General features: G+C 37.2%; 1 protein-coding gene across 1 annotated transcript in view; it reads left to right on the top strand.

The window, feature by feature from the left end:
- Positions 1–15,040, top strand: part of ABCD3 (ATP binding cassette subfamily D member 3) — an 82,362-nt gene extending 67,322 nt beyond the window's left edge. The window contains exons 17-23 of the mRNA XM_005908707.3: positions 3,564–3,641; positions 3,746–3,811; positions 3,908–3,997; positions 4,477–4,596; positions 9,669–9,773; positions 12,154–12,210; positions 14,254–15,040. Of these exons, the coding sequence (XP_005908769.1) occupies positions 3,564–3,641; positions 3,746–3,811; positions 3,908–3,997; positions 4,477–4,596; positions 9,669–9,773; positions 12,154–12,210; positions 14,254–14,331 (594 nt within the window). The 3' untranslated portion in view covers positions 14,332–15,040. The remainder of the gene's footprint in view (positions 1–3,563; positions 3,642–3,745; positions 3,812–3,907; positions 3,998–4,476; positions 4,597–9,668; positions 9,774–12,153; positions 12,211–14,253) is intronic.
- Positions 15,041–15,866: the final 826 nt, after the last annotated feature.

Here is a 15,866-nt window from a genome sequence, read left to right as displayed (position 1 = left end):
GACCTCGTGAGTGGAGTCATCATGTTTGTCCTTTTGTGTCTTGCATTTTTTGCATAACATCATGTCTTCAGGTTCATTCATGTTGTGGCACACACAGAATCTCATTCCTTTTAAGGCTGAATGGTAATATTCCATTGTATATATATGCCACATTTTGTTGCTTCCACCTTTTGACTGGTGTGAATAATGCAAGTGGCTGGGTGTGTTACATCAGGAGAAGCGCCTTCAGTGGCTTACAGTGCCCTGTAGCATTTGCCCGCTACTGCCTGCCACCCCGTCTACTCCTCTGAGCTCAGTTCTCCCGTTCTTCTCTCCTGCTCTTACTTCTCTAGTAGAATCCTCTCTGATTTTTTAACAGGACAGGTGCATTCCTGCTCAGCTTTTGTAGCTCCTCTTTGTGGGTGGAAACTATAATGATCTTCCTCCAGGTAAACTAGTTTACTTCTTTCAAAAGTTTTGCCCAGTTGTCATTTTCAGTGAGGCCTGGCCTGACCAGCTTAAAAATGCAGCACCCACCCCCCTACCCCTACTTTTTTTTTTTTGATCTATAAAATGGCTGTCTGGGGAGGCCTTACAAATAGCTGTGAAAAGAAGAGAAGCGAAAAGCAAAGGAGAAAAAGAAAGACAGAAGCATCTGAATTCAGAGTTCCAAAGAATAGCAAGAAGAGATAAGAAAGCCTTCTTCAGCGATCAATGCAAAGAAATAGAGGAAAACAACAGAATGGGAAAAACTAGAGATCTCTTCAAGAAAATCAGAGATACCAAAGGAACATTTCATGCAAAGATGGGCTCGATAAAGGACAGAAATGGTATGGACCTAACAGAAGCAGAAGATATTAAGAAGAGATGGCAAGAATACACAGAAGAACCGTACAAAAAAGATCTTCACGACCCAGATAATCACGATGGTGTGATCACTGACCTAGAGCCAGACATCCTGGAATGTGAAGTCAAGTGGGCCTTAGAAAGCATCACTACAAACAAAGCTAGTGGAGGTGATGGAATTCCAGTTGAGCTATTCCAAATCCTGAAAGATGATGCTGTGAAAGTGCTGCACTCAGTATGCCAGCAAATTTGGAAAACTCAGCAGTGGCCACAGGACTGGAAAAGGTCAGTTTTCATTCCAATCCAAAAGAAAGGCAATGCCAAAGAATGCTCAAACTACCCCACAATTGCACTCATCTCACACGCTAGTAAAGTAATGCTCAAAATTCTCCAAGCCAGGCTTCGGCAATATGTGAACCGTGAACTTCCAGATGTTCAAGCTGGTTTTAGAAAAGGCAGAGGAACCAGAGATCAAATTGCCAACATCCACTGGATCATGGAAAAAGCAAGAGAGTTCCAGAAAAACATCTATTTCTGCTTTATTGACTATGCCAAAGCCTTTGACTGTGTGGATCACAATCAGCTGTGGAAAATTCTTTAAGAGATGGGAATACCAGACCACCTGATCTGCCTCTTGATAAATTTGTATGCAGGTCAGGAAGCAACAGTTAGAACTGGACATGGAACAACAGACTGGTTCCAAATAGGAAAAGGAGTTCGTCAAGGCTGTATATTGTCACCGTGTTTATTTAACTTATATGCAGAGTACATCATGAGAAACGCTGGACTGGAAGAAACACAAACTGGAATCAAGATTGCCGGGAGAAATATCAATAACCTCAAATATGCAGATGATACCACCCTTATGGCAGAAAGTGAAGAGGAACTAAAAATCCTCTTGATGAAAGTGAAAGTGGAGAGTGAAAAAGTTGGCTTAAAGCTCAACATTCAGAAAACGAAGATCATGGCATCTGGTCCCACCACTTCATGGGAAATAGATGGGGAAACAGTGGAAACAGTGTCAGACTTTATTTTTCTGGGCTCCAAAATCACTACAGATGGTGACTGCAGCCATGAAATTAAAAGACGCTTACTCCTTGGAAGGAAAGTTATGACCAATCTAGATAGCATATTCAAAAGCAGAGACATTACTTTGCCAACAAAGGTCCGTCTAGTCAAGGCTGTGGTTTTTCCTGTGGTCATGTATGGATGTGAGAGTTGGACTGTAAAGAAGGGTGAGTGCCAAAGAATTGATGCTTTTGAACTGTGGTGTTGGAGAAGACTCTTGAGAGTCCCTTGGACTGCAAGGAGATCCAACCAGTCCATTCTGAAGGAGATCAGCCCTGGGATTTCTTTGGAAGGAATGATGCTAAAGCTGAAACTCCAGTACTTTGGCCACCTCATGCGAAGAGTTGACTCATTGGAAAAGAGTCTGATGCTGGGAGGGATTGGGGGCAAGAGGAGAAGGGGACGACAGAGGATGAGATGGCTGGATGGCATCACTGACTCGATGGACGTGAGTCTGAGTGAACTCCGGGAGTTGGTGATGGACAGGAAGGCCTGGCGTGCTGCGATTCATGGGGTCGCAAAGAGTCGGACACGACTGAGCGACTAATCTGATCTGATCTCTGATTTTTTTCCCCATTGTACTTATTTTCTAACGTACTGTTTAATTTACTTATTTATTATGCATGTTCCTCATCGTATTTGTCTCCCACTAGAATGTATACTGGTAAGGGTTAGGATTTTGGTGTGTTGTTGTTGTTTGGGGGGTTTTTTGGTCTCTTTTACTCACTAATTTATCTGTATTGCCTTAGAACAGAGCCTGACACTTAGTATTCAATACATATTCATTGAGTTAAGTAACAGGAACCTAAGACTCAACAGTTTTTAAAAAGGCAGGTTCTGCAGCTAGGGTAACTCATCTCTCTCTGATGTGTTTCCTGCTGTGCTGCATTGCTGGGAAGGCTAGAATTATGACCCAGGGTTTTTGATTCATCACAGGTTTGATTAACTCACATTATATAAACTTAGAACTCAATCCCTTTTGACATTTTTGCATTTAACTTCCATCCTTACATTCTTGCAGAACAATTTGGTGAACTTATAAATATTTATAATATACATATACTTCAATGCAACTTATAATTTCTAAGAATCTGATCTATAGAAATACTTCTCACTCATGTGTCAATTTGCTAGCTGACTTGGAGTTTCATTGCAGTATTATTAAAAAGCAAACAAAATACAGATGACCTAAATACTTAACAAAAGGAGAGTATTTAGATAAATTTTGATACATCCTTACTATGGAATACAGTACAGGCATTAAGAAAAGAATGGGGAGAATCTGAATATACTGATGTAAAAGAACATCTGTGATATATTGTTAAATAATAACAAGTTACAGAGTAATATATATAGAACAACTGCATTAAAAAAAAAAGATTGTGTATATACATAATTGCTGTTTTTCAAGAATTCAAGCTTTAGCTCTTTGTATTATGATGGAGATTTAAGTTGATATCAATAGTGGTTTTTAAGTAAGGAAAAAAGTGACTGAGTAAAAATGGAAAGTAAACAAAAATAAAAGGCCTCTTCATTATACCGTCCGCAGCCTCTATCTAATCACATCTGTAGACAAAATGGAAAGCTTATCATTAGCTTATTTGACTCCAAGGAAATGTTGATTGTGTGTATGTTCTATTTAATTAATTCATAGACTGATTTCTTTTCAGGTTCGATCTGGGGCCAATGTTCTAATCTGTGGTCCAAATGGCTGTGGAAAGAGTTCACTTTTCCGTGTTCTTGGTGAAGTAAGTAAAGCCTGGCCTTAGGATGTTGCAGTCCTACTTTGGCCTGTCATCTATACCACGCTATGAAATTTACAACTGTTCCCCTTCCTCCTTTGCTTTTATAGTTATGGCCTCTTTTTGGAGGACGTCTAACTAAACCTGAGAGAGGAAAGTTATTTTATGTTCCGCAGGTAAGGCCTCGCTTGAGCTATTTTATAATCTTTGGTTTAAAGATCTTTTGTTTTTAATAAATTTACTGCTAATGCTTTTTTCCCTTTTACTATCAGAGACCTTATATGACCCTTGGAACACTTCGAGACCAAGTGATATATCCAGATGGAAAGGAAGATCAGAAAAAGAAGGGGATTTCTGACCTCGTAAGGAAATGTTTATATACTAGCCTTACTGAAAACACTCCATTTCAGAGTCTGTATCTTAATCAATTAAGTATTTTAGATGCCAAGTGGTTAATCCTAACCTTTTGTAAAGAATTCTAAAACCTTATCATTAATTATAACTTTTCAGGCTGTGGTAAGATGTTAACCATTTTGCTTAAATATGACTGTTGAATGTTTAGTGTCATCTTTACACTATTATTTGTTTCCTCATTGTCCTCATCCCTTAATTGTGCAGAATAATGTTATTCTTTTTAAGCTGCTAGATTTATTTTGTCAAAATTACTATAAATAGGAAGTAAAAGAGTTTTTGGTTTACCTTTCACATTCTTTGGTGAATGTAGCTTTTTTTAGTGATATTGGCAATAGAATTATAGCAATTCTAGTTTCAAAAATAAAGCAAGACAGATAATGTTGGTTTATGTTAAACACGATTTCATCTTTAATCATTTTGCTGAAAGGTGCTGAAGGAGTACTTAGATAATGTCCAGTTGAGTCATATCCTTGAACGTGAAGGTGGCTGGGACAGTGTTCAGGACTGGATGGATGTGCTAAGTGGTGGAGAGAAGCAAAGAATGGCGGTAAGTGTGCTCTGAAGACACTGCACAGCAATGCAGCTGGTTGCATGAAGTCCACTCTTAGACTCCAGCATTTTGATAATCAAGGCATACAGTTTTATTAATCTTTTTATTTATCAATGATTATAGTATAGTTGTTTATATGATAATAAAAGAATAATTTGCATGTAAATTTAGAATTCTGAAAAATTCATAAATATTCCCTTGAAAGGAAAAGATGCAGATCCAATTATATACCATTAATCTGTTTTTCTAAAAGTTAGGGGAACTTTGTAGCACATTGGTCCTGATTGGGTTTGAGATCCCTTTTAGTACTTTTTTCCCTGTAAACATCTCTCTGTCTTACTCAGGCTATTCTCTCTAAAGTAGCTGAAGGTGTTAGAGATGTTAATTTTATTTTATTTTTATTCTTTGTTCTGTTCTTGCCCTTTCCCTCTATCATTATATGTATTCTTGTTTCAGAGCTCAATATTTACTACTTAAAGTTAGAATTTCAAAATTTCATAATATAAAGAAACATTTGAAAGGAATTGTTTTAATGTTTCTATAATTGGCTAAACTTATCCCAATCCAACATGGCTATAAAACACAGCATATTAAGAGTGATTCGTGGAGTACTCTGTAAAGAGGGATAACTTTTTAAAGAGTCATTTTCTAACTAGTACCATCATTTGAGCAGATCCAGAGGATTTTGGAGGGAGGGAGTGTAAACTTTGTGTAAATGAGAGAAAACGTAGCCAAGGAAGCATAGCACGAGTTGACGTATCCTGAACTGCTCACTCTGTGTCTTCAGGTTGTATCCAGCCTCATGGTTGCCTCCCACTCTGTGAGGAACATGTTTTGCCTGTTGTTTTCCCCCAGTTCATACCCATTCTTTATGAACTTAATATCAACCTAATATTGTGATTCATTTGGCTAGTGCTATAAGGTGAAATTAATCTAGACTGATGAATACATCATAAACAGAAGAGAGAGATCAGCCATTCTCAAAGTGGATATTGGGCTGGAGGAGTGAGAATTTGAAGTGACTGGGCATTGAGTGATTGGGTGACATGTCTCTTTCCTTCGTTACACTCATTTGGGTCCAGCACCATCAGCCAGGGTTGCTCCAGATAATATTATAGATTGGTCTGCTTTATTTCTTTGACTCATAGTCATCTTTTCTGCTCCACTGTTCTTTCTTTAATATTTATTTGGCTACATGAGGTCTGAGTTGCAGCAAACAGAATCTTTAGTCACAGCATGAAGGATCTTTTTTTTAAGTTGCAGCATGCCAACTCTTGGTTGTGGTGTCTGGGGTCTAGTTTCCTGCTCAGGGATAGAACTCGAGCCCCCTGCATTTGGGAACGTGAAGTCTTAGCCACTGAACACCAGGGAAGTGCCTCTGCTCCACTTCCTATTCGTCTTTAGTGATTTTTTTTTTTTTAATGAAAAAATATATATGATGGAAAAGTTGAAATACTTACAAAAGTATGAAGAAAGGCACAAAGCCTCTTACCAGAGATTCCAGTGTCATAAGATTTTTAGTGTTTTTTTAAGTCCGTTTTGTAATTATTTCTTTTACCTTATTGGCAGTTGTTCCCGTTCCTCAAAGTCACTGAGATCTCTCTAATATTGACCCTTTCCTTTTCTACAGCTGATCAGTTCCCTTTTGACTCTGCCTTCTTTCCTATGCAGCACAGACTTACTAATCTGGGCCCTGGCACATAGGAGGTACAGAGGAGGTATTTCTTACATGAACAAATGATCTCTTCCCCTTAACTTCCTTTTTCACTTTTTGTTTTCTCATATTATTTAAATACCGACCCAAGAGCATTTGTTTGCCTTAGCATTTCTGTACATGGGCTTCTGAGCACCGCTGGAAAAAAGTCAGAGAAAGAGATGGATTGCTGCCACCACACTTCCATGGTTTCCAGTCTTTCAGGCCCTCACAGCATGTCTTGGCAGTCATTTTACTGATTTTTGTCCCTCTGTCTCATTTTTCATGATAATCATATGAAAACTACCAGTTTCAGGCCTTCTACCCCATTATTACTCCACCACTCTCAGCAGAATAACTCACCTCCTATCCCTTAAAGAAAAAAGAGAAGCTGTTATTTCAGTTAAATGACAGCTAATTTTTATTGAGTGCTTAATAGGTGATATAGGCAATATGCCAAGCACTTTACACAGTTATCTCACTTCATTCTCTCAGCAGTCCTGTGAGATGAGAGCTACGAGAATCCCATTCCGCAGAGGGAATAGAACTGTAGAACAGTTAAGTGGCTTGCCAGGCGAAGATATCTAGTAAATGTTAAAGCTGGTAGAAGGCTGTGGGTGGCTTTTCAAGCTCAGGCAGCAGTATGACTGCAGTGTTCATATTCTTCAAAATCTCTTTGTATTGCAATACCAAGTGGCTAACCACATAGTAGGAGAGAGAAAGACATGTGATGAGAAAACTTCCTTACAGCGTGGTAAGTGTGGAGACAAGGAATGCAAAGCATTCCCTGGGAACGCAGAGGACGGGCATTTGAATGCTTTCAAATAACCACCCCTCTTAATAACCTTGCACTGGCCTGTCCTGAACTCCTGTTTCCTCTGTTTGTGGATGATATATCATCCTTCCTCTTGAGAAAGCCTAATTAGGCTAACTGTTTCCATCTGTGTTTTTGGACCCTCCCTCCTCTAACTGTATCACATCCCTTTCCTTCAGTTCTGCACCACCCTGACACACACACACCTATATTTAATTTCTTATAGTCCACTTTCCAGAGAAGGCAGTGGCACCACACTCCAGTACTCTTGCCTGGAAGATCCCATGGACGGAGGAGCCTGGTGGACAGCAGTCCATGGGGTCGCTAAGAGTCGGACACGACTGAGTGACTTCACTTTCACTTTTCACTTCCATCATTGGAGAAGGAAATGGCAACCCACTCCAGTGTTCTTGCCTGGAGAATCCCAGGGACGGGGGAGCCTGGTGGGCTGCCGTCTGTGGGGTCGCACAGAGTCGGACACGACTGAAGCGACTTAGCAGCAGCAGCAGCAGCCCTCTTTCAGAAAGATATTTTCAGGTCGCTGTGATCTAGAGACCAAACTCTCCCATAACCGAAGGTCCCAGGTTGTCCACGCCTTTCATTCTCTGCACAGCTGAACGAGCTTCTCGATAGTCTGTCCCTGCTGTTTCCCCTTCCTCACCCTTATAAATAAAGTGTAAACTCCAAGAAAGCTGATTCGGTTATCCATTGATCAAATATTTGAATGTCTGCTATTCTATACAGGCGTTAGGTACGCAGTAGTGATTAAAATGGTGTCTTGGCTTTTGTGAGTATTACAGCCTAAGGGATAGACAAAGAAACAGACAACGTAGTTTATGCTGTGTGAAGAGCTACAGAGATGTTACAAAAGGGACCCGCTTGGGTTGGGAGGGATCAGGTAGGTTTGTCTGAGAAGGTGACGTTAAGCAGAAATTTGAATGATGCAAGGAGCAGAGTGAGGCGTTTGAGACGTGAGGAACGTGACATGTACTAAGCCTCTAAGGCCTATGACACCTTGTCTCCTGATCGTTGAGAGGAGGTGATGGCGTGGAATGTTGAGGTTAGAGAGTGAGTAGGAATAAGGTTGTGCAGTGTCTTGTAGGTCATGGTAAGGAGTTTGGATTTTATTCTGAGTGAAATGGGAAGTCATTGAAGGGTTTTAAGTAGAAGAATGAAATTCTCACATTTCTGGAAGATCCTCTCTGATTACATGGAGAATTAAAGAGGCACAGAGGAGGAAGCAGGAGGCTGTTTGTGGTTATCCAGGCAGGAGAAGGTTGTGCTCTGGGCTGAGGGCATGATTGGAAGCTGGGGGAAAGTGAGTAGACGTCACAGGGCTGACTTGGACTAAAGATGGGGGTAGGGGAGGAAGAGAAGACCAGGGAGGACTGACAGCTTTCTAGCTTGAGCAGCTGCTTTGAAGTGTTCAATATGGGGTGGAGGAAATGGATGAATGGATTTATGTTTAAAGTCTGTGAGTCCTGTAAGATATCCAAATAGAAAGATTAAATAGGAATTTTTATGTATCAGCCTGGAAATTAGAACAGAAGTATGGGTGGGAGAGAGATTTGGGGGAGTAAATGTAAATAATATTTGAAATCATGAGACTTGAAAAGATCACTCAGAGAAACAAAATAGGAAAAACAGAAGAGGGCCTAGAAATTAACCCTCAGGGACCCCAACATTTAATGGTTCAGCAAAAGAGAAAATGCTGGAAAAGAAACTTGAGAAAACAGCTTAAGATACTTGAAACCCCATGGTCTCACTCTCACTTTCTCAAGAAGGGAAATGGTCACCTGAGTTCAGTGTTGCAGAGAAGATAAATTGGGCAAGGATAGAAAGTGCCCACTTTATATCATCGAGATTGGTGTTAGGAGGCAGATGACATTTGGAATATCTGTTAGACAAAGGGTCAGGATAAATAATTCCTGGAAAATAAAATACATATGGAAAATAAATAGCAACATCTTCAGCATTCCTGCTAATCAAAGAAATGTTAAGCTATAACAGTCTTGATGTTAATTTTCACTTACGAAATTCACATAGACTTTTAAAAATGAGCATGCCCAATATTGACCACAGTGATATATACAACATGTGCACTCAGACATTATTGGTAGGAATATAAATTCGCAACTTAATATTAGTTGGCATTACTTAAGCAACAGACTGTTTAAAAATAGTTTTTGCATTGAGTTATCTATAGTCTGAATTCTAAGATTTCATGAAAATGTGTATCCTCTAATCTTGTTTAGAGAATTTTTTAATATTAATTTAAAGCTCAACTTCATCTCATATCAGTCAAGAGCTTTTGCTTTACTCATAACAGTGTTTCTCATGTGTTACATTTTTCTCTTTGCTTGGGAAGGCAATGAAAGCAATCAAGTTTCTTTATGTTGTTTTTGTTTCTGAGAAGTAAATTTTTTGAGTTAGAATACATTTCCTTCTTTGTTTACAAGAATATAAATATATATTTAATTGAAAGAAAATCTGTTTTAGCTTACTAATGTTATTCAGTAGTGTGACATATGATTATACAGAGTATTTCCTTTCGTGCTTCAGATGGCAAGACTATTTTATCACAAGCCCCAGTTTGCTATTTTGGATGAATGTACAAGTGCAGTTAGTGTGGATGTGGAAGACTACATTTACAGTCATTGTCGAGAGGTGAGTGTGATATTCTGTCCCTGCTCCCACTTTACTGTGTCCAACCAAATATCTATCCAAGAGAAGATTCCAAGTTATGAAGTGACAAAATTACTATCAAAGGAAGGTATCTTGCTTTAATAAAGATTTTAAACTGATAAAATAGATACGACTAAAAGAGAAAATTGTCAGTGAGTTCTGTGTATAATTCTTTCTAGCCATGTGTTAGATATAAAATAAATATTTAAAAATTTCCCCTTTTATCTCATTCCCTATCCTCATTGTTAATAAACTGATATTTTCTTAATTTGTTCCATTAGCTTTACCTAAATATCATTTGTTTTTTTATAAAGAAAATTTTAAAAAATTTTAATTAAAAAAATTGGCAAATTATTTGGCAACTTTTAATATATCTGTTTTTTTGTCTGGCCTGGTCAATATTTTACCAAGGCTTCTTTTAGTATAGTAGCCTTTTTTTTTTTTTTTAAATCCATTTATCTATATAGATTTTCAGATTTGAAGGTATTAAGAGGTGTTTGTGGAATTCTCTTATACATAAAACAATGTAGTCTGTATTTGATTAGTGACTTAGACGCTCCATGCAATTTCCTCTTATATCTAGCTGTAGGCTGCAAGTCCGCATAAAATATGCAATTCTCCTGTGTATAGATTCCATTTAAAAGAAAAAAATTCCTGTGGGGCCCCCGGTTGATAAATTGTATTACTTTAATGGCACTTAAAAATGGATAAACATGATATGAGGTATGAACTTAAACTTGAAACTCCTTTACAGCTACAAAACCGGTATAAACTTACAAATTAAGTACAGAAGAAATTTTAAAACACAGTTTCAAAATTGCAGCATTAGAAAGACATTTGATACTGTTTTGCTGAAACTAAACTACTAGTTTGAAATGTGAGGTCCAAATATAATATGAAGTCCAGATCTTATGTTTTGAATTTTGCCTATGTATTTTGACTTAAATAATTCTGTAATAAAGAATGCCTTCATTCAGTTGAGATCTGATCTAATTATTTTAGAATTATAAGAGAAATAATATCTGAAGTAAGCTTTCAAAAATCACATGTGTTGCACCATTGAAATATATATTTTGTTAATAACTGATAGTATATTTGTCATGCAGTTTCTGACCTGTCTGATAACCTTTCCTTTGGCACCTGAACTTATTACACATTAAAAATTTTAAACAATACCAGCTTAAGTCATCACATGGTACCAGCAGAAGTGTATGCACGAACCTAGGCACTTAAATCTCATGATGGAAGTGATAAGAAGAATATACTTACCCAAATTCTTTTTAATTCTCAAAATGAAAGTAAGATTTGGAACTCATGGTGGAGATTTTTTCCTGGTTACCCTAGCCTGTTTCTCAGCCTCGAGAGACCCATGTTGAGAAACCGTGATCCTAGAGCAGGGTTGCTCAGGCTCAGCACTGTTGACGTTTTGGGTGGATTATTCTTAGTTGTGGGAGGCTGTCCTCTGCTTTGTGGGATGTTTGGAACATTTTTGATCTCAACTCATTAGATGTCTCTAGCACTGTTAGTTTTGACAATCAGAAGACCTTGAAATGTGTCCCCTACGGCAAAATGTCCTGCCTCTTCTTCCCGGTTGAGAATCACTGATCCAGAGCAGCTAGCTACATCTCTTGATGTTGTTTTGAAAATCTGAAGAATGGTCCATAAACCCTAATTCACAGTCTAAAATCCAGTGAGCTTTTAAAACTGAAAAAGATTTTTCATTGTTTTGTGGCAAGTTTACTGGGTAGCCAGAGCTGGCCTGAACTAATAGATTTTTAAGCCCTTTTATTGATATTTATCTTCCTGAATGTCCATGTCCATATGTGTTGCTGCAGAAACATTGATGTGTTAATTTCAGAATTCTACCTCAGAACCCTCTGGGAGTGGTAAATGCTGCTTTTCCAAAATCTGAATTCTAAGACATGTTCCAAATTAAGGGGTTCTAGTAAAGATTGTACTGTATTTGAAAAACAGATTTATTGTAGGCAATACTATATTGATTTAATTTTCCTGATTTTGACCTTTTGTCATTTTTACCATCCTTATGCTCTTTTCATATATTTTTCACAATAAAATAGAAAATATGCTAGGATATATATTTTGTGCCCAAAACAAAACAATACAGTTAATTAAGCTAGTAACTGTTAGTTTAGTTTTTTTTCTTTCTTAGACTCTATTGATACTTGTTAGTTTTTATTATGTAGTTGATGGCCTATACTTTCTGTTACTTTAAACATTTGGTATCAGTTGATTTTTAACTATAGCTACTGAAGCCAGTCATCTTAACAGCTTAAATTATATAAACTAATTTACTTTGTAACTGTGTTATTGATGTAAACCTAAATCGTTTTCCTTGTATTAGGTTGGCATTACCCTCTTCACTGTGTCACATAGAAAGTCTCTTTGGAAACACCATGAGGTTTGTATTTCTTATATTGAATGGTATAGTGAAAGTTTGTTTTATTTTCATAATATGAATTTAGGTGATTATGACTTTAGATTTCTTGGTGTGTGTTCCATCATAGATATATAATTTCAGGGGAAAAGGTGATTCTAATTCATTGTTATAAAATAGCATTTTTATAAATATTATTGTAGTTGTCAATTTTGAGGGCCATATAATATATATTAATATGGATAGTCTCTAGTTGTATAGGAAAGGTATTAGAGAACCAGTTAATGATTCTCCAGTTTTATAAATCACTATTACATAATGAACTGACTAAAATGTACATAATCTGATCACAGCCTTTTCTAACCATTCTCTACTGACCAAAAGGAAAGAGAGTCTTAAGAAGGATCAGATGGCAAAAAGTTTAGGGACAGCTTTAGTAGAAATCAGGACTACAAGGAGGAAACTATAATGTAAGCTGTTTATCATCACACACTATAATAAAATAGAATTCATTAAGTGGTCCCTCTAATTTACAAAGATACTACAGTGAGCTTTGCAGCAGTTCAGGTTCTCCGGCAGTATCACAGAGCCCTTCTCACCATAGCAGTTCTTTTCCTCTCCTAGTGTAAAATGATCAACCCCGAAGAATAAACCCAGCTTAGTTCATTTCTTCTTTCTTTCCTTTCTTTTTTCTTTCTTTCTCCCTGCTTGCTTTCTCTTGCTCTCTCTTTTTCTTTCTTCCTACCTCCCTCTTTTTTTCTCTCTTTCTTTCCTTCCTCCTTTCCTTCCTAAATGATACAGAAATTTCAGGTGAAAGAAAGGGTTTGAGAAAAATTGTAATATGGTAAGGCTATCTTGTCCCATAAAATACACCTGACTGAGCTCCTTTTTTAAAAAAAAGCCAAATACTGGGTTAAGTGTTATGCGGGATACAGAGTACTGTCTTTGCTCTCAGGAATATTATGGTCCAAATGGTAGTGTACAGATGGTTAAATGAAGATCATGGAATTTGAAGTCAGAATACCTGGGTTTAGGCAACACTGTTTCTGACATTGTTTCCTTTGTATAATAGAGTTACTGATCTTGCCCAGCTGTCTCCTAGGTTACCATGAGGATCAGATGTAGTCTGTATGAAAGCTCTTAATAAACTTTAATGAAATTGTGTATAGCTGTTGACTTTTAAAGATAGTTTTATAATGGCACATTATGATTTTCCCACTTTTGTTAATTGAATGGAAGACTAACTGGATATCAAGGCAGTTTAAAATATACCCAAGCCTTTGTGTTTTCACAGAAGTTCATAAACATTACAACCATAGGACAGTGCAAGGACTTGGCTTTCCCCTTTCCTCTTCTCCTGGAGGTGTAGACAAGTAGCAAAGTAACCATCGGATCAGTGACCATGTGATGGAGGGGGAGACACAAAGAACTGCAGTGTTGAGTCCAAAATAGCTTAAAATAACAATATAGAAAACTGGAAAAAAGAAGATCTTTTCAGTAAACAAAAAAACCACTAAATAAAACAGAAGGCTTTGTAGCTGCTATCCTAAGCATCTTTGTAGGATGGAATTATATGGGCTCTTTTCCTCCTTTGCCAAGTCAACAATTGAACAAAAAGCCTTAAGTTAGAGGTTCGGAACCAATCTGGGAAACCAGCTAAAGTGAATGTTTCAGAGGCTGTCCTGCCTGATAGGCTTGCACACAGTACAGCTGCACCTCTGCTGACCAGATCAGTTGTGGAGTGACAGAAGCATTCTACTCTGTGGGATGCTTACAGATTTGGTTCCTTTAAAATGAATGAGGAGGTCTGGTGTTTTAGTTCTCATAATGGAAAGTGCTATATCCGCTACAAGCAGAGGTATTTTGTGACTATTTTTAAAAAGAGCAAACTTCGTCATTTAGTCTTTCCTTGGAAAATGGTATGCATTTCTGAGTATAAACTTTTGAAAATTTTAGTGGCTTACAATGATTGTTTCCAGTCATTTTCTTGTCTGATGACCTCTACATAAATTCCTGACTGAAAGAAGATTCTCAGTTATTGATTTCTTTCTCCCTTCTTTCCCCTAGTACTACCTGCATATGGATGGCAGAGGCAATTATGAATTCAAACAGATAACAGAAGATACAGTTGAATTTGGCTCCTAGAATCCGGAGAACTGTATTGTACCAGCTTCAATGAAATAATTACACAATACAATTAGAAATACAAAGTACATTGTAAAATAAAGTTGAGCTTGTTTTTTAAAACAAAGCAACAAATTAGGTACCAAATAATCGAGAACAAGTTATTGAAACATTTAATATTATATAGGATATTGCTAATTGTGTATATGTTGGTTTAATTATTAATATGTACTAAGAATGTCCTTATTCTTGTGGTTAAAAACCTGCCTAAATTAAATTGGGCTTAAATCAGTGTAACCTGATTCATCCTGGGATGTAAACCATTTGAAGTCAGCTACTTTGACTTTTATGGCTCTATCTTTTCCTTCAATGAAGAACCCTATTTAAAACTGGGGTCATCACTTGTCCTGTTCTAACAAGAGTCTTGAGTTTCATTTTCTTGTGTCCCATGATAGCGGGAAACAAATCACAGTGTTTTATCAAAATGTGTATCTTGGCATAATGGCATTTATGACACCGTGGCAGAGTTCTTGGGCTGCCACAGTTATCCTCATTCCTTGCATATGTCTTGGGGCACACTGGACTCCAAGAAAGCCATTTGAATTTTCTTTGCCTAAGTAATAAATATGCCCCTCACAGTCTTCAGTATTGAGTTGTTTTGGGGTTCTTTGTGATGATGCAACGAAAGTACATGTGCAGTCTTGCTTACAGGGGAGGGTTACTGTGTTTCCACCTAATCTTTTCAGTGATTGGGATATTAGAACACAAAGTCCTTACATGTCAAGCTCAAAGTCTTCTAATATTTTTAGAATTTCTAATGAATTGAGTGGATTTGTGTATGTTAGAAGCCCATTCATTAAATGCATGGTGGTTACACGGTGTTAAACTCCAGATGAGCCTTAAGAGTGCACTACATCATGTGAAGCACTGAGTATGCAATGTTATCACTGTCTTTGACCGTGATTGTATGTTTAAGAAGTGTGTTATAAAATTATGCACGTGAGTGAATTATGTTTCCTGAGGCACTGGTTTATCTCTGTGAATCTTGAATAACTTTTTTACATTTGGGTTATTATATTGAACTATATCCTAAGAGAAATCAATTTTATCTCACCAAACCACCATTAATGACTATGTGTATTATTTGCACAGGGAAAACTGCAATTGAGTATTATCAATAAGCTAGATATGAAATCAGTTTTATCAAACTGGGATTCAGAAAGGGGCTTTTTATATTCTTGTTTTTGCATAACTGGTTTTGTTTTTTTTGCAAAATTAACTCTAAGAATCACCAACTACCGAAGTAAAACTTGTACTGATTCCATAATACATAACATTCAGTTTTTACAACTTCTGTTTAGCAAACTTGTATACTTACTTATTTTCTGTTCAGATTAAAAAAGAATCAGATATCCTATACAATCTTTGCTCGTTCTTTTTATTCTGGTATATAAATCCTAGATAGTTCATACAGAGTTCATACAGTCTTGACTTGAAAAATACAAAAATAAAAATTCAGAAGGCCTTTTTGGCACCCAGTGTCTCAATTTTAAAAA

This window comes from Bos mutus, chromosome 3 (genome assembly GCF_027580195.1).
Source record: "Bos mutus isolate GX-2022 chromosome 3, NWIPB_WYAK_1.1, whole genome shotgun sequence".
Lineage (NCBI taxonomy): Eukaryota > Metazoa > Chordata > Mammalia > Artiodactyla > Bovidae > Bos > Bos mutus.
Note: the sequence above shows the minus strand (reverse complement) of the source record. Positions and strands in the feature narration are given on the sequence as shown.